The sequence below is a fragment of the Neoarius graeffei genome, chromosome 3 (genome assembly GCF_027579695.1).
Source record: "Neoarius graeffei isolate fNeoGra1 chromosome 3, fNeoGra1.pri, whole genome shotgun sequence".
NCBI lineage: Eukaryota > Metazoa > Chordata > Actinopteri > Siluriformes > Ariidae > Neoarius > Neoarius graeffei.
The window spans coordinates 325,001-352,245 of record NC_083571.1 but is presented as its reverse complement, the minus strand read 5'-3'; the positions used below and the strand labels follow the sequence as shown (position 1 = coordinate 352,245).

Sequence of the window (27,245 nt, the reverse complement as noted above, 5' to 3'; positions counted from 1 at the left end):
AGTCAAGGACAGTTTACAGGGAGGTAATCCATGGTTATAGACTCCTGTCAGCTGTTCAGGAGTCTGATGGCGGTGGGAAAGAAAAAGTTCTTTAGTCTGACTGTCTTACTTTTCACACTTCTGTACCTCCAGCCTGAGGGTAGGAGTGTGAACAGTCCGTGCTGGGGGCGAGTGGGGTCTTTTGCGGATGGAGGCAGCTCTCCTGTGGACTCTGCGGTGGTAGATGCTCTGCAGAGAGGGCAGTGGAGTTTTGGTGATCCTCTTGGCAGTCTTCACCACTCTCTGCAGGTGTTTGCGGTCCATTGCCGTAGTGCTGCCGTACCACACAGTGATGCAGTTGGTCAGGATGCTCTCAATCACGCAGTTGTAGAAGTTGCTGAGGATCTTGGGTGACATGCCAAACTTCCTCAGCCTTCTCAGAAAGTACAGCCACTGTTGAGCCTTCCTAACCAGCTGTGTGGTGTTAAGTGTCCATGTGAGGTCCTCACTGATGTGAACACCTGGGTATTTGAAGCTGCTCACCCTCTCCACCTCAAGCTCCTGGATGAACAGTGGCCGATGAGGTCTCCTCTCCTTCCTCATGTCCACGATCATCGTCTTGTCCTTGTTGAGGGTGAGGTTGTTGTCCTCACACCATGACACCAGACTGGCCATCTCCCTCCTATAGGCCATTTCGTCACCGCCAGTGATGCGTCCTATCACTGTGGCGTCGTCCGCGAACTTCAGGATGATGATGTCCTTGTGGGAGGTGACACAGTCGTGGGTGAACAGAGTGTAGAGGATGGGGCTGAGGATGCATCCTTGTGGGGTGCCAATGTTTGTAATGATGCTGGCTGAAGTCCTATTACCAATCCTGACAGTCTGGGGCCTGCCAGTCAGGAAGTCGATGAGCCAGCCACAGAGGGTGGGGTGCAAACCAAGTGTGGACAGTTTTATGGATGAGTTTGTGGAGGATGACTGTGTTGAAGGCAGAGCTATAGTCAACAAAGAGCATCCTGATGTAAGAATCTTTGTTTTCCAGGTGGGAGAGGGCATAATGGAGGGCAGCAGCAATGGCATCTGAGGTGGACCTGTTGGGCCTGTAGGCATACTGCAGGGGGTCCAGGGTTTCCAGTATGCTGTTATGAATGTGGGCCAGTACCACTCTCTCAAAGCACTTTGAGATGATTACAGGCCGATAGCACTCACTCCAATCATTCAGGCTGGTGGGTGGGCTCTTCTTGGGAAGAGGGATGATGGTTGTGGTCTTGAAGCAGGAGGGAACGGTGCTCTGGCTGAGGGAAAGGTTGAAGATGGTGGTGAAAACATCAGTCAGCTCATTGGCACATGCTCTGAGGGCCCACCCAGGGATGTTGTCTGGTCCTGCTGCCTTCCTGGGATTGATCCTCCTCAGAGCTTTGTGTACTTGGCCTGATGAGACTGTTGGTGTGGGGGAGGGGGGTTGGGTGGTCCAGGTGTGTGTGTGTGTGTGTGTGTGTGTGTGTGTGTGCGCGTGCGCCTGCCTCCTCTCTGCTATAGCTGGTTGTCTCAAAGCGGGTGTAGAAAGTGTTGTGGTCATCTGGCAGGCTGTCTGTGGAGCTGATGGTGCTGGTGGTGGTCCTGTAGTCTGTGATGTGCTGCAGGCCTTGCCACATTTGCCCGGGGTCAGCAGTAGAATAGAAGCCGTCCAGCTTCTCTCTGTACTGCCTCTTGGCCGCTGTAATGGCTTTCCTCAGTCCGTACTTCGCCGCTTTATACTCCGTCTCATTGCCTGATCTAAATGCAAGAGAGCGAGCACACATCATGTGTCGTACCTGACTGTTTACCCAGGGCTTCTGGTTGGGGAACTTCCTGATCTGTATGGTGGGCACGATGTTGCAGACACATGTGCTGATGTACCTAATCACATACTCCGCATAGTCCTGTACAGGTATGCGTCGACTTGCGACTGCATTTGGTTATGACTGACCGGTCGTAAACCGATCTGGTCGTAAGTCGGCCTGTGTTAAATGAACCTAAGTATATTGTGATGTGTAATGATATTCATCTTAAAGTCTTATTTTATCAACATTTTCTTATTTCATTACCTTAGCTCATTATTTGGTTTAAGTCAAACACTGCATACTACAGTACAATTTATTTAATATGTGCAAAACAAAAAATATGAAATAAAGGTGTAAAAAATAGAAAACATTTTAGTTTGAAACATACCAAAATACAAATGTAAAACATAGCAAAATACAAAACTTAGTGACCGCTGGCATCACTGGTGCTTGGCTGTGGGTCGTCTACATCATCAGCTGTTGCAGAGCTCGGGCTGGCGGGAGGATTTGCTTGTTTCATAAACCAGGAGCTGGGGCGGAAACTGTTGTACGCTCAGCTGGGAAACACTTGCCAGTCATAACCAGACGGTCGTAAAGTCGATCGGTTGTAAGTTGCATAGGTCGTAAGTCGACGATTACCTGTATACTGACAGAAGAGTCCTCCGAAGTGGCTGCAGCTTTAAACACATCACAGTCTGTCTGAGCAAAACAGTCCTGAAGGGTGCTCTCAGTCTCTGGGCTCCAGAGTTTGACTTGTTTGGTGACAGGATTTGTTTGTTTTAGTCTTTGTCTGTAGGCCGGATACAGGAACAAAGAAAGATGGTCTGAGTGTCTGAAGTGGGGGCGGGGTGCGGCCCTGTATGCCCCGCCTATGTTGCTGTAAACATGGTCCAGTGTGGTGGTGTTATGGGTGGGGATGTCCACATGTCGGTAATATTTAGGGAATACAGTCCATAAGTTGCACTGATTAAAGTCACCAGTGATGGTGATAACGGCGTCGGGATGAACCATCTCTAACACGCTGATGTTATTGTGGAGTTTGCGGAGTGCTACTGTGGAGATAGCTTGTGGGGGGATGTAAACAGCAGGCAAAAACACAGCAGTGAATTCCCTTGGGAGGTAATAGGGGCGGCATTTTAGCAATAACAGCTCCACATCTGGCGAACAGTGCTTATAAACGGTCTGTATATTTCCACACCAAGAGTTGTTGATAAACACACACACTCCTCCCCCTTTAGCCTTACCAGAGGCTGCGGTCCGGTCTCCTCGGTGTACAGAGTGAGTCTGTAGCTGAATGGCGCGTTCTGGGATTTTGTCTGAGAGCCAGTGGCCAAAAAGGTCAACTTTTGTTTCATTTGACCAGAGAATCTTCCATGTGTTTGGGGAGTCTGCCACATGCTGTTGGGCAAACTCTAAATGTGATTGCTTTAAAAAAAAAAAAAAAAAAAGCCTTTTTTTTTTTCTGGCCACTCTTCCATAAAGCCCCACTCTGTAGAGTGTATGACTTAAAGGTCATAGGCAACGGTCGGAGGTGAAATATAGAATATTAACTTTATTGTCTAGAAGAACGACCCAAAAAGCCAATTCAGTCTTCCTGGTGTCTAATTTGCACCCTAAAATTGAATAAAATGCTTAAAATATACTGTTTTGCCCAATTTCCGAAGGTTTGTTTACACCTCGCTTATGCGCACTTTCACCGCCAGGGGCCCGTCGTCGTGATGTCATTTAAGCCAAACAGACCGGGAGCAGCTCTGTGTTTACCTGCGAACCGAGCACACATTTAGGAGGCTCGTTTATTTAACCAATTTCTAAATATACTTTTTTTTTTTGCTGGAGAGAAACATACAGGGCTAATTTTCAACAATTCAATAACAATTCATGTACCAGGACATTTAATGGGGTTCCCCACTGATGTGCGCACACACGCAATCCCTATAATAGAACGTGGATTCGTTTATATTGCTAATATAATTTATTGCTAATATTAATACAAGCATTATACTATTCATAGCCTACGCTAAACATACAGACATTAATCATGTTAGTCAATAACGTTAGCATGCTAGCAGGTAGCCATTGCAAATCAACTTCAACTTAGGCTACATCCACACGACAACGGCAACGAGATGTTATTTAAAAATATATCGCGTCCAAATGGGCAACGATCAGTAAAATATCAGGTCCATATGGCAACGCAACGCTTGCTGAAAACAATGCAATACACATGCCACACCTCTAGGGGCGCTGTAAGACGGTCCCTTCGGAGACACCAGAACAATAGAAGTAAGGACGCATGCGCATAAACTATTATGCGCGAGACTTCATATTAGCCACAAAGTCAGGAAAATCTGTTTGTAAAATTACATTATAATGACCAAATACAATGAAAAGTATTTTTCCAGTCTCACCTGTGAAAGGTAATCCCATGTGATCTCGTTTGGACGGCAAACCTGTTGGTACAGTTAAACGCAGCTAATCTTTATTCTCCGCTTTGACCTATCCAATATGGCGGCGAGGATGACGTATGATTCTACGCGGAAGGTGGCGTCTTTAATGGTCCGGAATAAATTGAATACTATACGTTGATGGATTAATTTGCTCCTCTACGCCCTTTTGAGGAATGTACTGTAGGACTAAAACCATCATCTGAAGAGGTGAGATCGCTCCTTTTTTCCCCTATTTTTGCTGGCGGGATTGACTCTGCCCTAAGGGCAGAGTCTCTCTCTCTCTCTCTCTCTCTCTCTCTCTCACTTTGCACCATTACACAATAAATATTCACAGTGAAAATATTTTGTAAGCGCGTTTCATGAACCAAGTTATAGGATTTGTTGACAACTCACATCGCAATGAGAAGCTCATTGGCACTACTGGTGTTAAGAATCAGACCATTTCATAAATGAATATTTTGCTGTAGAGCTGCAGTGTTTGTACAATTGCATGTTTTTGCTTCACTATTACTGTCACTATTCTGCTTCTTGCATTACTACTGTGAACTAACACTGAACATAATAATAATAATAATAATATCCAAGCTCGTGTTTCACTCTCACTAGTGCTCTGTAAGGCTTTTTCCTGGTGATAATCGTTACACTTCTACCCGGCGTGAAGCACTCACAGTCATGTGGTTGTGACGTCATCGTAAACAAATCCGTTCTACTCATCCAGACGACTTCACAACGGCAACGTTGCCAGATCTTTCCACTCTGGAACCCGTTCTCAAAAAGATTGCGTTTTGGGCACCCAAAACGCAGGTGCCGTGTGGACGTCAGGCCTAAACGATAAGCAATTGTATCGGAGTCACCTGAATCTGTTGCCGTGTGGACAGGGCCTTAGTGGCCACTTTATTAGGAACACTTGTGTAAACCCATGCACAGACATTTACACTGAGCACGGCAGCCGCTGTCATGTCAGCAGGCTAGCAGTTAGTATGTTAGCTGTAACTAATCAACTTAATGGCCACATTATTAGGAATGCGTGTGTCTGTATAAACATGCACATACATTTAGCATGCAAATAGCATGTGAACCATTAGCATGTTAGCATGCCTGCAGGTATCATTTTAGCGGTGACAAATTAACTTCAGCTTAGTGGCCACTTCATTAGGAACACTTGCGTTCGGAGACACACACACACACACACACAGACATTTATCATGTTAGTCAATAGCATGCTGGCAGGTAGCCATGACAAACTATCCCTTTTGTCTCATTTCCACAGTGATTGTACAGGGTCCCTCAGGATTCTTTACTTGAAAAATTGCAAGCAAAGGTAAAAACGTTTATCTCCAATCTTCTCCTTTTTGCTTGAGCATTGCTGGTCCGTTTCTTCTTTGACTGCTTGCTTTTGTGCTCAAATTTTGTCGGAACAGCGTCAGGTTTGAGCTTCTCTGTCCGACACTGACGCCTAAACTCTCCAACAGATGGGGATTCTTCAAAAATGAATCCTCCTCGAAGTGATCGGAGCACAGAGCAGCGTATTTACCCGGCTGCCAACCCTCTCGCTTCACGCGCACAATCCACTCTCTCCACCTCTTCTCCTCTCTCGGAAAAAGGTAAAAACTTCTTCCTGAAGCGGTCCTGTTGTTACAGTTCACTGCACAACAATAAGGCATGTTTTTTCTTTGGAAATTCCTGAACACACGTCTGCACTGAAGCCGAACGGCAATGAAAATACACGGAAGTGGACTCAACTCAAGCGGTTTTTGGCTTAAATGACATCATGCGCCGAGTGTCCGACAGAAATTTGCCACGATCCGCCCTAACTTATTTTAATTATTACTTATTAACAATACTTCTTGGGACCAGAAGAAAATTACAGAGGGTTTTTTAACATATAAAGTTTCAAATGTGCATAAAAATAAAACCGTTGCCTATGAGCTTTAAAGTGGTCCTATGGACAGACTCCAGTCTCCGCCGTGGATATTTTTGCAGCTCCCTCAGCATTATCTTTGGTGTCTTTGTTGCGTCTCTGATTAATGCCTTCCTTGCCCAGTCTATGAGTTTTGGTGGGCGGGGCCTTCTCTTGTCAGGTTTGTAGTGGTGCCATATTCTTTCCATTTTGCTATAATGGATTTAATGGAGCTCTGTGGGATATTCAAAGTTTGGGGTATTTTTTTTCTTTATTTCTTTAAGTTTTTTTTTTTTTTTATAACCCAACCCTGATCTATACTTCTCCACAACTTTGTCTCTGACCTGTTTGGGGGCTCCTTGGTTTTCATGTTGCTTGCTTAGTAGTGTTGCAGAGTCAGGGTCCTTCCAGAACAGGTTGATTTATACAGACATCATGTGACACTTTGATTGATTGCACACAGGTGGCTCTTAACTAATTGTGACTTATGAAGTGAATTGTTTGGAGCAGCTCTTATTTAGGGGTTTCATATGAAAGGGGGGCGGCACGGTGGTGTAGTGGTTAGCACTGTCGCCTCACAGCAAGAAGGTCCTGGGTTCGAGCCCCGGGGCCGGCGAGGGCCTTTCTGTGCGGAGTTTGCATGTTCTCCCCGTGTCCGCGTGGGTTTCCTCCGGGTGCTCCGGTTTCCCCCACAGTCCAAAGACATGCAGGTTAGGTTAACTGGTGACTCTAAATTGAGCGTAGGTGTGAATGTGAGTGTGAATGGTTGTCTGTGTCTATGTGTCAGCCCTGTGATGACCTGGCGACTTGTCCAGGGTGAACCCCGCCTTTCGCCCATAGTCAGCTGGGATAGGCTCCAGCTTGCCTGCGACCCTGTAGAAGGATAAAGCGGCTAGAGATAATGAGATGAGATATGAAAGGGGGTGAATACTTATGCACACTCCAGATTTCTGTTTTTTCATCTTGTTTGTGTCACAATTTAAAAAAAAAAAATTTAATTAATTAAAAAATGTCACCTTTAAAGTGGTTGGCATGTTGTGTAAATCAAAAATCCATTTTAATTCCAGCTTGTAATGCGACAAAACAGGACAAACACCAAGGAGGATGAATACTATTGCAAGACACTGTATATCTGGTTTTAACTTGCGTTTGTGGATGCAGTAATGAAGTGTTTTCACAGACGATGGTTTTCTGAAGTGTTCCTGAGCCCATACAGTGATTTCCACTACAGACATGTGTCTGCTTTTAATGCAGTGTCTCCTGAGGGCCTGAAGATCACAGGCATCCAGTGTCAGTTTTCAGCCTTGTCTCTCGCATACAGAGATTTCTCCAGATTCTCTGAATCTTTTAATGATAGATTATGGATTATAGAGGATGTGATCCCCAGATTCTTTGTAGTTTTACATTGAGGAATGTTATTCTTAAATTGTTGCTCTGTTTGCCCACACAGTCTTTCACAGAGCAGTGAACTCCGCCCCATTTTTACTTGAGAGACTCCGCCTCTCTGGGATGCTCTTTTTATACCCAGTCATCTTACTGACCTGTTGACAATTAACCTAATTATTTTTTTTAAAGCATTACACAACTTTTTCAGTCTTTTGTTGCCCATGCCCCAACTTTTCTGAAATATGTTGCTGACATCAAATTCAAAATGAGCAAGTATTTAAAAAATAAATAAATAAAATTTCTGTTTCAGCATTTGATATGTTGTCTTTGTACTATTTTCAATGAAATATAGAGTTTCCATGATTTTGCAAATCTTCATATTCTGTTTTTATTTGTTTTACGCAGCGTCCTAACTTGTTTGGAATTGGGATTGTAAATAAAAGCTGAAATAAATGTCACTTAGATAGGAGAGACTGAGCCGGTGGGTCACACACAAAATCCCATCTCTGGGTCTGTGTCAGTCCTGGGATTTGAGCTCATGATCTTTATCACCAACCCCAAATCTCAACCACTGAGCCACCACTGCCTATAGGCCATATATTAAAGTCTTGCATATATTAAGAGATGATGCATGGTCTCTCTGTCTCTGGTGCTCATGCTTTGTAGGAAAGAAAGATAAACATCCAATAGCAAACCCAGGAGCTGACATCGTGGTCCAACCTGGAGAAAGCGTGTATCTGAATGGCATTGAGAGCTGGGATGACAGAAAGATCATCAAATACGAGTGGACGCTTCTGAGTGGCGATCCTTCTGTTGTGATTCAGGTAACCTACTCTAACGCACTACTGAGGGGTTAAGGGCTGGAAGACGGGGTTGGGGTGATTGTCCAAATGAACATTTATGGATTAAAGTCTGAAGGCGTGATTTAAAAGTCCCTGTAGTCAGTTCACTTCACCCTGGTGAATTATTTGTATGTCTCAGTGTGATTTTATTTATTTATTTTTTAAAGTGACTCAGTTAAAAGGCCACGTTTTGTTAACATGCGTAACCTGTGCAGGATTTGGAGAGCAGTAAAGATCCCCGCACGTCCTGAGTGCTGATTCCCATCTGTCCCCTGTTCAGACACAGGCCCTTAACCAGTCACTGTGTCGCTGTAAAGAAACTGTAGAGATTCTGAAATTGTAGTCTTGAGGCTGTCCATGCATGCTGAGTTCTGTGCCATGGAGCGTACTCTCAGCAGCCCTGGAGACGAACTGCCTTTCTGCCCCCTGTACCTGTGACCTTATTCATTCAGACACTATCCACGGCTTGTGACCACTAGCTAATGAAAAGTTTATTATAAATTAATCTTCAGTTAATAAACTTTTAATTTCTAGATTGACTGTTGAAATATGTACAGTTTCTTTCTGATAAACAGCGGCATTGATGGGGGTTTTTTTGTATTTTTCTCTTGCAGCAAACAGCGTTTTTAGATCAGCGGCTGCTGTTAAACCTTCACCCTGCAGTTTATCGTTTTCAGCTCCGTGTCACTGATTCAGCTGGACAGTCAGACACTGCATCCGTCACCGTACTGGTCCTCACACAAGAACAAGCAGAAAGTCAGTAATTATACTATATATCAAACTAATCACAATAATTTACTCGTTATTTTACACACAGTTAATATTATGGAACATTTAAAAGCCCCATGAGGTTTGATACCAACCGCTCAAAACCACACACACAGCCTGGGCGTATGAAGCTCCGCTCCTCCCTGAATGAGCAGAGCAGGTTTAACATGTTGGGGTGTGTGTGTGTGTGTGTGTGTGTATAAAAACCTGCTCGCTCTCTCTCTCTCTCTCTCTCTCTCTCTCTCTCTCTCTCTCTCTCTCTCTCAGATATTACACAGTGGCACAAAGATATGAAGTTTATCTTCGAGTGGTGAAGACATTCACGAGTGAACGAAGCGAATGAGTGAAATATTTTCAACATGAGAAGATAAACTTCATATCTTGGTGACACCGTGTAATGTTCTTAATATTATATGGACACATCCACAAAAAAAATGCAAGTTAATCAAAAGAATTCATCAATTTCCTCACGAGTGAAGATATTGAAAACTAGGTCACTCAATGTCCTGGATGTAGTTTGTGTGAAAAATATGAATGGTGCATTTCCCAGTAGAACGTGTGTGTGTGAGAGAGAGAGAGGGATATATAATATTAAACTCGCACACAATTTTATATTATATAATCGCACACAAGCAAACAGTGTTACAGTAACTGCTTTCCCCAGTCTGGGGAGGGGGTGATAAAAGGAGCCCTAAACATTGCTTGCTCATGTCTCCAACCTGGCAGTCTTCTGCAGCTGTCTCGTTATCTAGTACACCAGTCCAAAATCTAACAAGAAATTAAACCTTGTTTCTTGGATTGTCCGTACACGCCAAGATAATTTCACTCCAGAAGGGAAAATGTTGATTATATCTTGTGTGCAGCAGAAATGCAGCATTGACCTCTCTGCGCTCAGTGAAACTCCTCTTGCAGGCTGTCCTCAGCTGGAGGAAGTAGGTGAAGGACGTACTTTCTTCTGGCTTCATTGACGCGAAGAAGCTGCACATCTGTCCAGTGTAGATTTTGCCATCAAATCTGAGCTTGCTAAATCCCAGTCTTCTCTTCCTACTAGAGTCACAGACCGAATCATGCCATTCTTTCTTCACCTCAAACAACTCTTCTGTCACTCTCGTCAGTTATGACCCCCTGACCGTGTCTAACCCCGAGCAAGAAAAAGATGACTCTTATGAGCAACTTTGTACAATCATCTCAAAGCTCCAACATGAAGACAAACTTTGTTTTAATGGGAGACTTTAATGCTCGAGTGGGGGCTGAGCATCAAACATGGCCTGGTGTTCTCGGTCCACATGGAGTGGGAAGAATGAACGCAAATGGTCCATGTCTTCTTTCCCTCTGCAATTACCAACACTTTCCACCAGCACACAAGCAACTGTAAAACAACTTGGATGCATCTGAGATCAAAGAATGGGTATATGATTGACTACGTGATCACAAAGCAGCATGATGTGAGAGATGTTAACATCACACGTACTTTCCACAGCACTTGCTATCTTTCAGATGCACTCTTGTGTAGTAAAGCTTCTTTCAGATTGCAGAAGTGCATCACCAAACCTTTGAACCCAAAGCACATCAGTGTCTTGCCATTGAAATCCAGTGATAAGGAGAGAGAATTATCTAATCAGCTTGAATCATCCCTTGATTCAGTATAGATAACCGATGATATTGAATCATCTTGGAAATCCCTCAGAGATGCCACTTATAACTCTTCTTTGGAAGTATTAGGTCTCCCTTTACAGAAACACTAAGATTGGTTTGATGATGACAACACGGATGTCCAACAGCTTATCAGAAGGATTCATGAGTCGCATAAGACCTGGATCAATGACCCCCCCCCCCCCCCCCCCCCCCCAAACAAAAAAAAATCAAGAAGCATGCACACAAAGAATGCAAGAAACCAGTTCGCACTGCCCTCAGGAGAATGGAGTCGTTGTGGTCTCTGGAAGGTTCTCAAAAGATTTGGCATACCTGACAAAATGCTAAATATTTCATTTCATGTGGGAATAAAAGCATCTGTTACATCAGGTGGTCAATTTTCGGACTCTTCTGATGTCTCCAACAGCACAAAACAGGGTTGTGTCATGGCCGGGATTCTCTTTACACTCTTTTTCTGTCATGCTGCACCATGCTTATGGCAGTCTAGATTCAGGTGTAAAATTCCAATGTATTGTCTGTGGCATCCTCTTCAATCACCAGTGCTTTAAAGACTTGTCAGAACAAGAATGGTACATGATCTTTTGTGTGCTGAAGATGTTGTGATGAGTGCAGCATCAATCTATCGAAGAAGCACGAGAGCTTGTAAACTTTTTCTGATGCAAATAAAGTTTTTGGTCTCAATATCTGCATCAGAAAGACCGCAGTTGTCAATCAGCCAAGGCCCACCCCCAAGTAAATCAGAGGCGTAAAACAACCTGTTCATCAGTTCCCTTTCATTCCCGTTACTACTGATGGAAAAAAACTTAACTATGTGAAGATCTTCACATATCTGGGAAGCAGAGTGAACTCAAGTGTGTCTCTTGATGACAAAATAGTGAATCGTATCGCCAAAGCTACGAATACTTTTGGAAAACTTCACCAGCTTTAGGATGAAAGGGGTTTCTCATTAGAAACTAAAATGAGTATGTGTTTGTTTTATTGAACCGTCGTCCTTACCACTCCTGTATGGATCGGAATCATGGGTCCTGCATCGATCGCACGTTAATCAGCTAGATGCCTTTTTCATAAATGTTGTCTTCATACCATCTGTAGATATACCTTGCAAGACAGAATTTCAAATGTTGACCTATTCTCTAAATGTAAAACTGGAGGCATAGAAACCTTTCTTACGCAATCCCAATTGATGTGGCCAGCCCGCCTTATCAGAATGAGTGACGATAGAATTCTGAAAGTTCTCATGTATAGCCAGCTCCACAATGGAAAACAGAAGGTGAGAAAACCATGGCTTGGGCACAAAGACAAGCTCAAAGATAACCTGAAAGCGATAAAGATCCCACCAGAAACATTTTGAAGAAAATGCCTTAAATTGTAACGAATGGACGTTGACTTGCCATAAAGCTACTGAAAACTTTGAAACAAACTGTCTGGAATGTATTGGGAGGTAAGGGCAAAGACAAAATCTCAAGCTAACACACCAGCCACTTTGTCTCACAGTCCTTCATGTCCCATTTGTGGACTTGACTGCAAATCTTTGGCTGGATTAAAGTCTCATAATGGACATAAGCATGAGAATTCAGTGATTAAGCTGCGGGACCCTCATGCGTCAAAATCGATGGAAGAGTCATATAAATTTTACTACACACACACACACACACACACACACACACACACACACACACACACACACAAATCCAAACAAATGGAGTCACAGTAACTGGTGTTTGGGTGATGGGACTAAAGACTGATTTATAGTTGTATGTGAGCGTCCTACGCTGTTCTGAGTATTTATTCTTGTGCGCTGGTGAGTCTGTAATTATGCCACCAAAACTGTAGTTGGCAGTAGAGTTTCTATGCCACTGACGCTACGTTCACACTGCAAGGCTTAATGCTCAATTCCGATTTTTTTGTGAAATCCGATTTTTTTGTGAGGTCGTTCACATTAACAAACATATGCGACTTGTATGTGATCCTCAGTATGAACGAAAAGCGACCTAAAAGTGTTCCGCATGCGCATTGCAGGATACGACGACGTCACACGCAGGGAGCACGGCCAGTGTTTACGGAAGTAAAACCGCCCGGTTGCGGTATGACCCATCCAATCTAGCTTGAATAGCTGCATCCCCCCAAATGGAAATCAGCTCCCTAACCTCTGCGTCCTTCCATTGAGAAGATTCAGAACCTTCACAGCCCGAAGCGTCCCTCGCATTGATGTCATGCGCAGGGGCGCAGATACGTTTTTTGAACTGGGGGGGGGACAAAGCTGCCAGCAAACCAACCCCAACCCTGATATGCCTGTCAAACTTGTTGTGGGTTACCATAGCAACCAAGCTCGAGCTCGCAACCTGTGCAGTCTGCGCAGCTCAACCAACCGAATATCAGTCTTTGTTTTGTTTTATGTGAGTTGTTGCAACTATGTATACACTGCCGTGCACCTCAATAAACCGAATGGTAATTAGTCTTTTGATTTTTCCGTGAGGTTTGCCTTATGCAAAGAAAGACAGCATAGACGTTTTTTCCTCCCTATAAGTGGGGGGGACCGAACGAAGTGAATTTAAATCTGGGTGGGACGAATCCCACCCATCACACCCTCTATCTGCACCCGTGATTATGCGCCATTTTGTTGTAACTTTTTTTGAGAGACCCGCCGCCTACTTCAGCGCAGAATAGTGACGTTTGTGGCTTGTTGATGACGTGTAAGTCGGATGAATGCGACCTGGCGGTTCAGACTGAAGTCGCATATGAAAAGAGCGGATAGGAATCGTAATTAGGACCACATATCCAAACGGCCTGGGTCGGATTTGAAAAAATCGGATCTGTGTCGTTCATATTGTCAATAAAAGATCGGATACAGGTCACATATGGGCGAAAAGATCGGATTTGAGTCACTTCAGCCTGCAGTGTGAACGTAGCCTGAGTTTAGTTTCTTTGTGGGGAATAAAACTGAGCAGATCATTTTGGAGTTAATAAATGTTGAACAACAATTACTGAAATTACTGCAACACAGAAAAGAGAGAAGACATTGGAGGAGATGGTGTGAATGACCATTGAGCCAATTGATGCAGGAGGAGGGTGACTTCTTCCATTAACCTCCCCTCGATTTGGTCCATGTTTGTTTAACTCATGTTCAGGTCAATTTGAAAATGGCAGAGAAGCAGCAGCAGCCCTAAATGGAAATGAGATACTTACAAAGGGACCGTCACAGTTGTTGAGGTCTGCGTCGCTGTGACGTGTCGTTACATTTCTGCCGAGGTGCATGTCAGGCTGTGGCGTGGGCTATGGTGTAGGCTATGCAGCTACACAGTACAGGTAATCGTCGATTTACGACCTATGCAACTTATGACCGATCGACTTTACGACCGTCTGGTTATGACTGGCAAGTGTTTCCTAGCTGAGCGTACGACCGTTTCCGCCCCAGCTCCTGGCCCCGCCCAACATCCAGCCTCTCGCCGCATACGACAGTTTCCCCCCCATCTCCTGGCCCCGCCCAACATCCAGCCTCTCGCTGCGTACGACCATTTCCACCCCAGCTCCTGGCCCCGCCCAACATCCAGCCTCTCGCCACGTACGACAGTTTCCGCCCCAGCTCCTGGCCCCGCCCAGCATCCAGCCTCTTGCGGCGTACGACAGTTTCTGCCCCAGCTCCTGGCCCTGCCCAACATCCAGCCTCTCGCCGCGTACGACAGTTTCCGCCCCAGCTCCTGGTTTATGAAACGAGCAAATCCTCCTGCCAGCCCTAGCGCTGCAACAGCTGATGATGACGTAGACAACCCACAGTCAAGCACCAGTGATGCCAGCGGTCACCAAGTTTTGTATTTTGCTATGTTTTACATTTGCATTTTGGTATGTTTCAAACTAAAATGTTTTCTATTTTTCACACCTGTATTTCGTATTTTTTGTTTTGCACATATTAAACGAATTGTACTGTACGCAGTGTAGTATGCAGTGTTTGACTTAAACCAAATACAGTGAGGCAAAAAAGTATTTAGTCAGCCACCAATTGTGCAAGTTCTCCCACTTAAAAAGATGAGAGAGGCCTGTAATTTTCATCATAGGTACACTTCAACTATGAGAGACAGAATGGGGGGAAAGAATCCAGGAAATCACATTGTAGCATTTTTAATGAATTAATTGGTAAATTCCTCGGTAAAATAAGTATTTGGTCACCTACAAACAAGCAAGATTTCTGGCTCTCACAGACCTGTAACTTCTTTAAGAGGCTCCTCTGTCCTCCACTCGTTACCTGTATTAATGGCACCTGTTTGAACTCGTTATCAGTATAAAAGACACCTGTCCACAACCTCAAACAGTCACACTCCAAACTCCACTATGGCCAAGACCAAAGAGCTGTCAAAGGACACCAGAAACAAAATTGTAGACCTGCACCAGGCTGGGAAGACTGAATCTGCAATAGGTAAGCAGCTTGGTGTGAAGAAATCAACTGTGGGAGCAATTATTAGAAAATGGAAAACATACAAGACCACTGATAATCTCCCTCGATCTGGGGCTCCACGCGAGATCTCACCCCGTGGGGTCAAAATGATCACAAGAACGGTGAGCAAAAATCCCAGAACCACACGGGGGGACCTAGTGAATGACCTGCAGAGAGCTGGGACCAAAGTAACAAAGGCTACCATCAGTAACACACTACGCCGCCAGGGACTCAAATCCTGCAGTGCCAGACGTGTCCCCCTGCTTAAGCCAGTACATGTCCAGGCCCGTCTGAAGTTTGCTAGAGACTCGCATTTGGATGATCCAGAAGAGGATTGAGAGAATGTCATATGGTCAGATGAAACCAAAATAGAACTTTTTGGTAAAATTTCAACTTGTGTTTGGAAGAGAAAGAATGCTGAGTTGCATCCAAAGAACACCATACCTACTGTGAAGCATGGGGGTGGAAACATCATGCTTTGGGGCTGTTTTTCTGCAAAGGGACCAGGACGACTGATCTGTGTAAAGGAAAGAATGAATGGGGCCATGTATCGTGAGATTTTGAGTGAAAACCTCCTTCCATCAGCAAGGGCATTGAAGATGAAATGTGGCTGGGTCTTTCAGCATGGCAATGATCCCAAACACACCGCCCGGGCAATGAAGGAGTGGCTTCGTAAGAAGCATTTCAAGGTCCTGGAGTGGCCTAGCCAGTCTCCAGATCTCAACCCCATAGAAAATCTTTGGAGGGAGTTGAAAGTCCGTGTTGCCCAGCGACAGCCCCAAAACATCACTGCTCTAGAGGAGATCTGCATGGAGGAATGGGCCAAAATACCAGCAACAGTGTGTGAAAACCTTGTGAAGACTTACAGAAAACGTTTGACCTCTGTCATTGCCAACAAAGGGTATATAACAAAGTATTGAGATGAACTTTTGTTATTGACCAAATACTTATTTTCCACCATAATTTGCAAATAAATTATTTAAAAATCAGACAATGTGATTTTCTGGATTTTTTTTTTTTCCTCATTCTGTCTCTCATAGTTGAAGTGTACCGATGATGAAAATTACAGGCCTCTCTCATCTTTTTAAGTGGGAGAACTTGCACAATTGGTGACTCACTAAATACTTTTTTGCCCCACTGTAATGAGCCAAGGTAATGAAATAAGAAAATGTTGATAAAATAAGACTTTAAGATGATCACAATATCAGTACACATCACAATATACTTGCGTTCATTTAACATAGGCTGACTTACGACCAGATCAGTTTACGACCGGTCAGTCGTAACCAAACGCAGTCGTAAGTCGACGACTACCTGTACCTGCATTGTACCTATGATGTAGCTGCATACCCTCCGCCATAAAGATGATTTTTATGCTTCAGCATCGATGCTTGTCCAGAGTAAAGCATTTTGTGACCAAGTGGGCTTCAAGAGACTGAAGAGACGGGGACAAGTGAGCTGTTTGAAGATCTGGTCACCCATATTAAGCCTTCAGGTTCTTCCTGTGACGCTGTCTCTCCTCGTCTCTTTAAAGAGGTTTTTCCTAGTATAGGGCAGTCAGTCCTGGCTATCATAAACAGCAGTCTGTCTTCTGGTGTTGTTCCTCTGAGTTTTAGACATGCAGTGGTGCAACCACTACTTAAGAAACCTGGCCTTGATTGTAGTGTGCTGGCCAATTTCAGACCCATCTCTAAGCTGCCTTTTATTTCAAAAATTTTGGAGAAAGTTGTTCATGCTCAGTTGAAGTCATTTTTAGACGAGCATGGTGTCCTGGAGGTCTTTCAGTCCGGTTTTAAAACTCTGCATAGCACAGAGTCAGCTCTATTAAGGGTTTTTAATGACATCCTCATGGCTAATGACTCTGGTGACCATGTAATTCTTGTTCTGTTGGACCTAACTGCGGCCTTTGACACTGTGGACCACAACATCTTAGTGGCTCGGTTACACCGCCTAGTGGGTATTCATGGTACTGCTTTGGAATGGTTAAAATCATATCTGGCTGACAGAAGCATGAGTGTAAGCCTTGGAAATTTGGAGTCCAGTTCTGCTTCACTGTTGTATGGGGTCCCACAGGGGTCCATTTTAGGGCCGCTGCTTTTTTCTTTGTATTTCTTGCCCCTGGGCTCCATCCTGAGAAAGCATGGCATCTCCTTTCATTGTTACGCAGACGATAGTCAGATATATGTGCCACTGAAGAAAAAAAAATGCTTTCTCCCTTACACCACTTCTGTCATGTCTCAAAGACATCAAGGCCTGGATGGCCTTGAACTTTTTCAATTTTAATGAAAATAAAACGGAAGTGATGGTGTTTGGCCCCAGCGGCTCTTGTGAACCCTTGCCCATTGATTTGGGCCCTTTGGCAGACTATGTAAAGCCAACAGTCACAAACTTGGGTTTTAAGATGGACAGTGATTTTAAATTGGATCGGCAAATTAGTTCCGTAGTGAAGTCTAGCTTCTTTCAAATTAGGCAGCTGGCAAAGGTTAAGCCTTTCCTTGCACAAACACACTTTGAGACAGTAATCCATGCCTTCATAACATCTCGGCTGGATTACTGTAATGCACTTTATTTTGGAGTTAGCCAGTCCTCCCTCGCACGTCTCCAGCTGGTGCAAAATGCAGCTGCTCGCCTCCTAACTGGAGCACGTAAGAGGGAGCACATAACTCCCATCCTGGCCTCCCTCCACTGGCTGCTTGTGCATTTTAGAGTCCACATTTTAAGATTCTTTTATTTGTTTTTAAGTCTTTAAATGGTCTCGCCCCCCCCCCCCCCCCCCCCCCCCCCCACCTCTCTGAGCTCCTTCAACCCTACGCTCCTGCTTGGTGCCTCAGGTCAGCTGACTTGCTGTTCCTGGAGGTACCAAGGTCCAAACGGAAGCTCAGAGGGGACAGAGCTTTCTCCATTGCTGCTCCAAAATTATGGAACGAGCTACCATTGCACATTAGGCAAGCTTCCTCACTGTCCATTTTTAAAACTAGTCTTAAAACCCATTTTTACTCCTTGGCTTTTAACTTCACATGAGACTCTGCTCTTGTTTTAGTGTTTTATGGTTTGCTTTTATTTATTGTTTTATTGTTTCTAATTGCTTTTAAAAACAATGAAACAACTGTTTGACTGTTTTCATTTATTTCATTGTTTTTGTTTTATGTCTTATGTACAGCACCTTGTTTTCAACTACGGTTGTTTTAAAGTGCTATATAAATAAAGTTGAGTTGAGTTTGCGTTTATTTGCACTTTGCTTAACACTATACTTTTTTGTCATTTACTGGTTACTTTACACACACATTCCGTCCTCGTTAGTTATGTTATGCTGTGCAATAACGTTCACTGCCGTGTGCAATATTTCTATTCTTATTTCAGTTGCTAGTATTTAATTAGTGCAATATTGCTATTTCATGTGAAGTACTACTCTTAAGTTCCATTCTTATTTTGTTGTGTACATTATGTACATGGCCTGTGTTTTTACTTAATAAAAATAATAATAATAAAGTTTAAATTTATATAGCGCTGTTCTCAATACCCAAGGTCGCTTTACAATTATAAGGAAAGGGGAGTCAACCAAATAAAGGTCAGGATGTCATTCCAATGGTGTAGCAACCACAGTCCCACCAAAAGGTGCATGAAAACAAATCCTACACCACCTGCACAGCCGCCGTGCCACCGCCAGGTAGCACCACCTGGAACACCACAAAGCAAGCAGAGAAGCACTGCCACGCAGAGTGCCAGTACGTCGCAGAGTGCCAGTACGTCCCAAACTGCCTGTACAAGCCGCCACGATGCCACTGAGCAACATCACTTGGAACACCGTGCCAAGCATAAAAACACCACCACACAGGGCACTGGACAACCACGATATTAAAATGAGCAACGAGCTCACTGCAGTCCATAGGGAGGCGCACAGGCATCACCCATGGCAAACCAAGGCCTGGAGGGAACAGACACCCAAAACTGGGTCCGGAGCTACACCACAACCGGAGGACAAAACAGTCAAACAAAAAACAAACATCAGACTACACAAACACGAAAAAGAAAAGCAAAAGGTGAAATGAAAACCTCCGGTGAGAAGCGGCAGCCAGGAATGCACACGGCGTACTCTCAACCGGAAATGGGGGGGGGATAAAGATGATATTTTTATAGTTTATACTTTTATTGTACTCTTGTTACTGTTTTTATTCCTGACTATCTGTGCGCTGCTGGAACATGTAAATCTCCCCACCGAGGGATTAATAAAGTTTATCTTCTCTTCAGAGGCTTTATTACACAGCGGTCTTCTTCTGAGACACACATGGGAACTTGAAGCATTTACGCAGAGCCATGGCCTCACTTTCGTTTATAAATGCCTTGAGACCTCAAGAATTGCACAGGAATAGTTTTAAGCGTTAACAAAAAATCTAATTGTAATTTTTACGATTAAAGTGACTTTATGTAGGTAGCGGTCTGAGTGAATGACCTTGACATCCGTAATGTCACAGCAGGAAGGCTATCGGTCTCATCGCCGTTTCTGCTATACGAAAACACAGAGCTGACTGCAACTCCGATCCTCCATTTTGAGCTAATTTATCACCATGCCATGTAGATGTGTTGCTGGCCGGTGCAACAACAGAAGGTGGATTTATGTTGCATTCACAGCCCAAGAATGTTCAAACTGCAAAGATTTGGACGCGTTTTGCGAGAAGTTCACGCGCACATTGTGCACCTACGAAGTGGTCTCTCCTCTGCTCTGCACATACTAGTGCATCTCAAAAAATTAGAATATTGTGAAAAAGTTCAATATTTTCCATCAGTTATTTAAGAAAGTGAAAATGTTATATATTATAGACTCATTACACATAAACTAAAATGTTTCAAGCATTTTTCTATTTTAATTTTAATCAGTATGGCATACAGTACAAAAACAAAAAAAAAACATCTCAAAATATTAGAATATTTCATTTCGAGTTTGAGTAAAACAGTATGAACACAGTGTATCTCTCGGTCTAGTTCAGTACACACAACCACAATCATGGGGAAGACTGCTGACTTGACTGTTGTCCAGAAGATGATCACTGATGCCCTCCACAAGGAGGGTAAGCCACAAAAGGTCATTGCTGAAAAGGGTGGCTGGAAAAGGTGCACAAGCGACAGGGATGGCTGCAGTCTTGAGAGGATTGTCAAGAAAAGTTGATTCAAGAACTTGGGAGAGCTTCACAAGGAGTGGACTGAGGCTGGTCTCAGTGTATCAAGACCCATCACGAACAGACATCTTCAAGAAAGGGGCTACAACTTTCGCATTCCTAATATCAAGCTACTCCTGAGCCAGAGACAATGTCAGAAGTGTCTTATCTGGGCTCAGGAGAGAAAGAAATGGACTGTTGCTCAGTGGTCCAAAGTCCTCTTTTCAGATGAAAGTACATTTTGCATTTAATTTGGAAATCATGGTTCTAGAGTCTGGAGGAAGAGTGGAGAGGCACAGAATCCAAGGTGTTTGAAGCCCAGTGTGAAGTTTCCACAGTCTGTGATGATTTGGGGTGCCATGTCATCTGCTGGTGTTGGTCCACTGTATTTTATCAAGTCCAAAGTCAACACAGCATCTACCAGGAGATTTTAGAGCACTTCATGCTTCCATCTGGTGATGAGCTTTTTGGAGATGCTGATTTCCTTTTCCAGCAGGACTTAGCACCTACCCATAGTGCCAAAACTACTACCAAATGGTTTGCTGACCATGATATTACTGTGTTTGATTGGCCAGCCAACTTGCCTGACCTGAACCCCATAGAGAATCTGTCAAGAGGAAGATGAGAAACACCCGACCCAAAAATACAGATACGCTGAAGGCCACTATCAAAGCAACCTGGGCTTCAGTAACACCTCAGCAGGGCCACAGACTGATCACCTCCATGCCACACCGCACTGATACAGTAATTCATGGTAAAGGAGCCCCAACCAAGTATTGAGTGTATAAATGAATCTACTTTTCAGAAGTTGGACATTTCTGTATTGTAAATCCTTTTTTTGATTGATCTTAGGGAATATTCTAATAATTTGAGATACTGGATTTCTGATTTTCATGAGCTATAAGCCATAATCATCAAAATTTAAAACAAAAAAGGCTTTAAATATTTCCCTTTACATGTAATAAATATAGAATATATGAAAGTTTACCTTTTTGAATTAAATTATGAAAAAAAAGGAACTTTTTCATGGTATTCTAATTTTTTGAGATGCACTAGTATTTTGCTGAATACTTGTACGAGACCTCTGATCTGTTGAGGAGTGTTGGCTATAAGCCCGTATTAAAACAGGGTGCAGTACCAACAATTAAATAAAACTACAAGAAAAGGAAAGCCCCCCCCCAAAGGAAAGTAAGTTCCGTTGCACCTGTTCTCCCGGAGTGTGAGCCGAGGGTTGTTGGTAAAGCCAGAGACGGAACAGGACGTGACATCATTGCTCGGGCAGTGACCTCCCCGCGGTTGCTGCTAAAACCGGTGACGTTCCGTCCTGGGTTTTAGTAATTGCCTGAGCCGAGCAGTAATGGCGGAGTACTCGGTATGGAGAATGAGTGGAGCAGCCGTCTGATTTCTAAACTGCATATTGCTGCTATCTCGTCCTTACGTGGAAGAAGTGAATGAATGGAGAACTGAACGAACAACTGAAAGTCTGATTGTTTTGAAACAATCGGCCACAAGCTCGGCCTTCAAGAAGCGAGAACACAGACGGGTAAGCTCCGACTCTCATTTGGATACAAAACAACAAAAACAAGGGCGGCACGGTGGTGTAGTGGTTAGCGCTGTCGCCTCACAGCAAGAAGGTCCTGGGTTCGAGCCCCGGGGCCGGCGAGGGCCTTTCTGTGCGGAGTTTGCATGTTCTCCCCGTGTCCGCATGGGTTTCCTCCGGGTGCTCCGGTTTCCCCCACAGTCCAAAGACATGCAGGTTAGGTTAACTGGTGACTCTAAATTGAGCGTAGGTGTGAATGTGAGTGTGAATGGTTGTCTGTGTCTATGTGTCAGCCCTGTGATGACCTGGCGACTTGTCCAGGGTGAACCCCGCCTTTCACCCGTAGTCAGCTGGGATAGGATCCAGCTCGCCTGCGACCCTGTAGAACAGGATAAAGCGGCTAGAGGTAATGAGATGAGATGAATGAGACAACAAAAACAACCCACGTTGTTTACCTGCATTTAGATTAATACATGTAACTTGTATTGTGTGTTTAAGTTAGCGGTATAAGATTATTTAATTTGTTTCAGAATGTGATTGTCTCAGTTCATCTGATTATTTAATGAGCCTTTTACGTTTTTCAGTGAAAATGCATGCATGTACATGTATGTTGCGTAAGTTATAACGCCCATCCTGTTTTAATGAGTCAACCCACAATCAATGAAGTCAAATCAGTCTTAGTTGAGCAAGTCAGTAACGGTATTTCTTACTTTCACCATAAATTTTTATTTATATGACTTTGGTCTATAACTGTAAAAGGCCTCAGCCTTAAAACCGGTTCCCGCTGTGACATCACGCACTCAGGGCTGGCAGCTCGAATGCCAACTTTGGGGTTGATTTTTAATTCTCAATTAAAAAAAAATTTATATATATATATATATATATATTTTTTTTTTCCCCCATTTATGCAGCACACAAGAGTCAAGGATGGAGATGATACTATCTCATCTCATTATCTGTAGCCGCTTTATCCTGTTCTACAGGGTCGCAGGCGGGCTGGATCCTATCCCAGCTGACTACGGGTGAAAGGCAGGGTTCACCCTGGACAAGTCGCCAGGTCATCACAGGGCTGACACATAGACACAGACAACCATTCACACTCACATTCACACCTACGCTCAATTTAGAGTCACCAGTTAACCTAACCTGCATGTCTTTGGACTGTGGGGGAAACCGGAGCACCCGGAGGAAACCCACGCGGACACGGGGAGAACATGCAAACTCCGCACAGAAAGGCCCTCGCCGGCCACGGGGCTCGAACCCAGGACCTTCTTGCTGTGAGGCGACAGCGCTAACCACTACACCACCATGCCGCTCACGGAGATACTATCCACTCAGAAATTTATTTAAAAATAAAGGTTCTGTGTATCTCCTTTAAACACATACAGCTGTGCTGAATCGAGCGTTTTTTTTCTCTCTCTCTCTCTCTCCCCTTTTGGCACTCTCCCCTTTTTATGCCTTTTGCCATTCACTGCAGCGCTGAGCATGCTCATTAATTAAAATCATTGCAGGTGTGACCCCTCTGGCTGCTCTCTCTGTTCACAGGCCAGCACTCGACCATGCCTCCATCTTCACATACCCCCACCACCTGCCTCAGGCCAGGGAGTCTGGCCTGCCTCCGATGAAGTCAACCCTCCCCCCCCCCCTCCCCCCCCCCGCTGCAATGATCACCTCAGACTTGAAGGGTTGAAAGGCCAGATACCGAAGGGTGACCCATGTGTTGGCATCCTTCATGCGGTGGAGCGGGGCATAATCAGAACCTGGGACAGAATGACTCCCAGTCCTCTGTCTGATGTGCCAGTCTGCAAAACTGAGTTGTTGGCACAGCTCTGTCTGCGGATCAGGCTCTCCTTTTTTAATGAGATCAGTCAGTGGGCTGGTGATGTCTGAATAGTTGAGTACAAACATATGATGATAGCCAGCCAGCCTCAGGAACTGTCTCGCCTCCTTTTTTGGTCTTGGGCGGGTCAGGTACTGTCATCTTGTCAGTTTGGGGTGCACCTGCCCATGACCAAACTGAAACCCCAGATATTGTACTTCCACCTGCTCCGGTGCACACTTCTTTGAGTTTGCTGTGAGTCCCAACAATCAACAATCAAACAACAAATCAAACAACAAATGTCTCAACAATCTCAGGACACCCTTCGGATGATGTACATGCTGTTGTCAGTTATTACTGTAAATGATTATATAATCTAAGTAGGCGGTGGCATACGCACTGTGTGGGCAGAGGATTCTGTCCGTGAGTTACTGAAATGTTGCTGTGGCCCCAAACAACTACCCTTTAGCCTATGCCAGACCCTAACACGTGGCTGTATTTCATTCGAAAGGATTCCGACACCAGGATGTGCAACAAACGTTTAAAACAATTGGGTATAAAGGGGGCGTGGCTCATCAAACTTGATGAAGCATCTGATGAGCAGCGGGGTGCACCGTATTCAACAGCTTGCATGACCCCATACCAAATGCATTATAATATATATTGTTGAATTTGAAGTTCAAATTTGCCTTAGGAAAAAAAAAGTTATTTAATGTTGTTGACCTTTTTGTTTTGTGTGTTTTTTCTTTAAAGTATTGTTTTATCACTGGTATAAAAAATCAAAACACTACCCAACCCTAATTATGACTTTAGGTGTGTTGAATTGGACTAATATATGAGGGGAAATTGATGGACTGTATTTATTCAGAAACCTTGTTTTATTATTCAGGCTGTTGTTTTCTTAGTATTATTTTCAATGTGTTTTTTTTAGATCTCTGTTTGACCCCGATGAAGGTGGGTCCGTGTCGTGGCTCTTTCCCTCGCTGGCACTTTAACGCTGCATCAGGTGTGTGTGAGAAGTTCATGTTTGGAGGATGTAAACCAAACGACAACAACTACGTGTCGCAGCAGGAGTGTTCAGAGGCCTGTAACGGCACCAAAGGTACAATATCCCCATCCTGTATAATATTTAATTCACTTCTAATGTATTAGACTGATGGTTAGACTGGTCTTAACAGCGTGTGGGATAAACAGAGCTCATTCATTCACATTGTAATGAAGGCTTTTTAATCTGGCCTCTTCATTTCATTTTTATATCTGGATTTTTATATCTGTACACTGGCATAAATCATGTGCACAGGTCTGTGGGTGCAATAACGATGCCAAGCAGGTGATGACAGCAGAACAGAGTTGATTTTTCAGCTTTATGTGAACATTGCTGTGTGACGACCAATCACCACTTCTTATAAATCCTGCACAAAAACTTCCAAAAACCCAAATAACTTTTTTTTTAAAAAAAAATATAAAGTATGTGTCCCCCAACCGTCACACCCATATGCAGTCCCCCAAACACTTTCCCACAAAGTCAGACGTACACTGTAGTGTAGAACATCTCTGTTTGCTGGAGCATTACAGTTTCCCTTCACTGGAACTAAGAGGCCCAAACCTGTTCCAGCATGACTATACTCCTGTACACACAGTGAGCTCCATGAAGACGTGGTGTGTGAAGGTTAAAGTGAAGAACTCGAGTGTCCTGCACAGAGCCCTGACTGAACTCAACCCCACTGAACACCTTTGGGATGAACTGGAACACCGACTGCACCCCAGACCTCCTCACCAACATCAGCTAATGCTCCTGTAGCTGAACGAACACACATCCCCACAGCCACGCCCCAAAATCTAGTTTAAAAGCCTTCCTGGAATATATGGGTGTGATTTGTCACGTGTCCATATATTTTTGGCTTTATAGTACAAATATATTTGTTATAAACTTGTGAAAATTCTGTGGAAGCTAATTAAATAGCAGTGTGTTTTAAAGCTCTGTTTCATTGGGTCTTGGATCCAGCCTCCAAATTCACCCTTCACTTTAAACATTTTTATCAACCTACCACCAGGAGGTGCACTGCTTTTCACTTCACTGCAGTGTGAATGTACAGCTGTTTATTTAGGACAGAGTTAAAGTGAACTTCAGAAACCTGGAGAACAGAATAAATACAGTGTGATGTAACTGTAGACCATTTAATGTGTGTTAATGTATATTTTTGTAACATTCTGGGACATTGGTCCTGTACACTCTCTCTCTCTCTCTCTCTCTCTCTCTCTCTCTCTCATATATATATTTTTCATCTTTAATTATATAATACAAGCCATTGACACAACGTTAAATCCAAGTGCATGTTCTAGAAGCTGTATGAAAGATGAGCAGCTGAGCTTGCAATAATCTTTTTAATATAATTTTCTCCACCATGAGTTAATAATTATTAACAAATTACTAATTTTAAATTTTTAAAAAAATATTTATTCATGCTGGGTTTTTTTTTTTGGTAGTTATTTATGTGTTTTGTAATCATTTGTTATTGACAGACTGACTGACTGTGAAATCATGTTTAGTGGTAGGTTGCTTTTATTTTGAAATCAGTTCTTACACACTCTTACCATAATGTCTAGTGCAGGGGTTTTCAAAGTTTGGGAGAGTCAGGCCCCCCGCAGAGAGCAAATAAACAACAGCGCCCCCCCCTTACAATTTTTGTTGTTGCTATACTTAATGTTCCATTCGTATTTAAAAAATTGTTGTTGTACACATTATTTTTTTCTTTTTCACATTTTAAACATCTGTGCTTTTTAAAACATCTTGTTTTACACATTTTAAACATCTCATAGCATCGTTAGCTAGCACCTCTTGGCAGACAACACACCGTGGCAGTGGAGCATCTTCAGATCCAGTCCATGAAAATCCTAACTTTAAATAATCGTGGTCATACTTCCTTCTTTTTTCAGTCCCCCCAGGATTTCACGGGCCTTTTTTGTGATTGTTGTGGGCTAAAATGTCTGATGTTGCGGGGGGGGGGGGGGGGGGGTGTTCCAAAAATTTGCGATGAAAGTTGCAGTGTGTTTTAGGTTTTTGTTGTGATTACATTGCGGGAGGAAGTGAAAATTGCGAGAAATTGTTGCGATTTTCTCTTTTTGTGATTAAAATTGAGTGATATGTTAAATATTAAGTTATTACTGAAAAACTATTGATTAAAAAAAACAGACACTGAGAAATGGTCCTATAAACAACTTTACCAATATAAAAGATTACCAGGACTACAAAAATGCAGAAAAATAGGCTTTACTTATCCAAATGCTCCTGTTGGTTCAAAAGTTAAAGTGCAGAGAACCTCACAGCACAACATGAAGTTACCTTAAAATATAATATAAATGCCTCAGCTTTCATGTAAGAAAAAAACTATTAATACTAGTACTGTGTGCAGGCAGTCTCTCCTGAAGACTAAATTAAACAATAATTATAAACTAATAAAATAAATGGCTCAGGCTTCATAGAAGAAAAAAACAATTTGAACAGA

General features: G+C 43.5%; 1 protein-coding gene across 2 annotated transcripts in view; it reads left to right on the top strand.

The window, feature by feature from the left end:
- The window catches only part of LOC132883047 (kunitz-type protease inhibitor 1-like), a 50,915-nt gene that overhangs the window by 15,595 nt on the left and 8,075 nt on the right, over positions 1-27,245 (top strand). For both annotated transcript variants that reach the window (XM_060916183.1, XM_060916184.1), the window contains exons 2-4: positions 8,202-8,359; positions 8,992-9,133; positions 24,671-24,841. In XM_060916183.1, the coding sequence (XP_060772166.1) occupies positions 8,202-8,359; positions 8,992-9,133; positions 24,671-24,841 (471 nt within the window). The remainder of the gene's footprint in view (positions 1-8,201; positions 8,360-8,991; positions 9,134-24,670; positions 24,842-27,245) is intronic.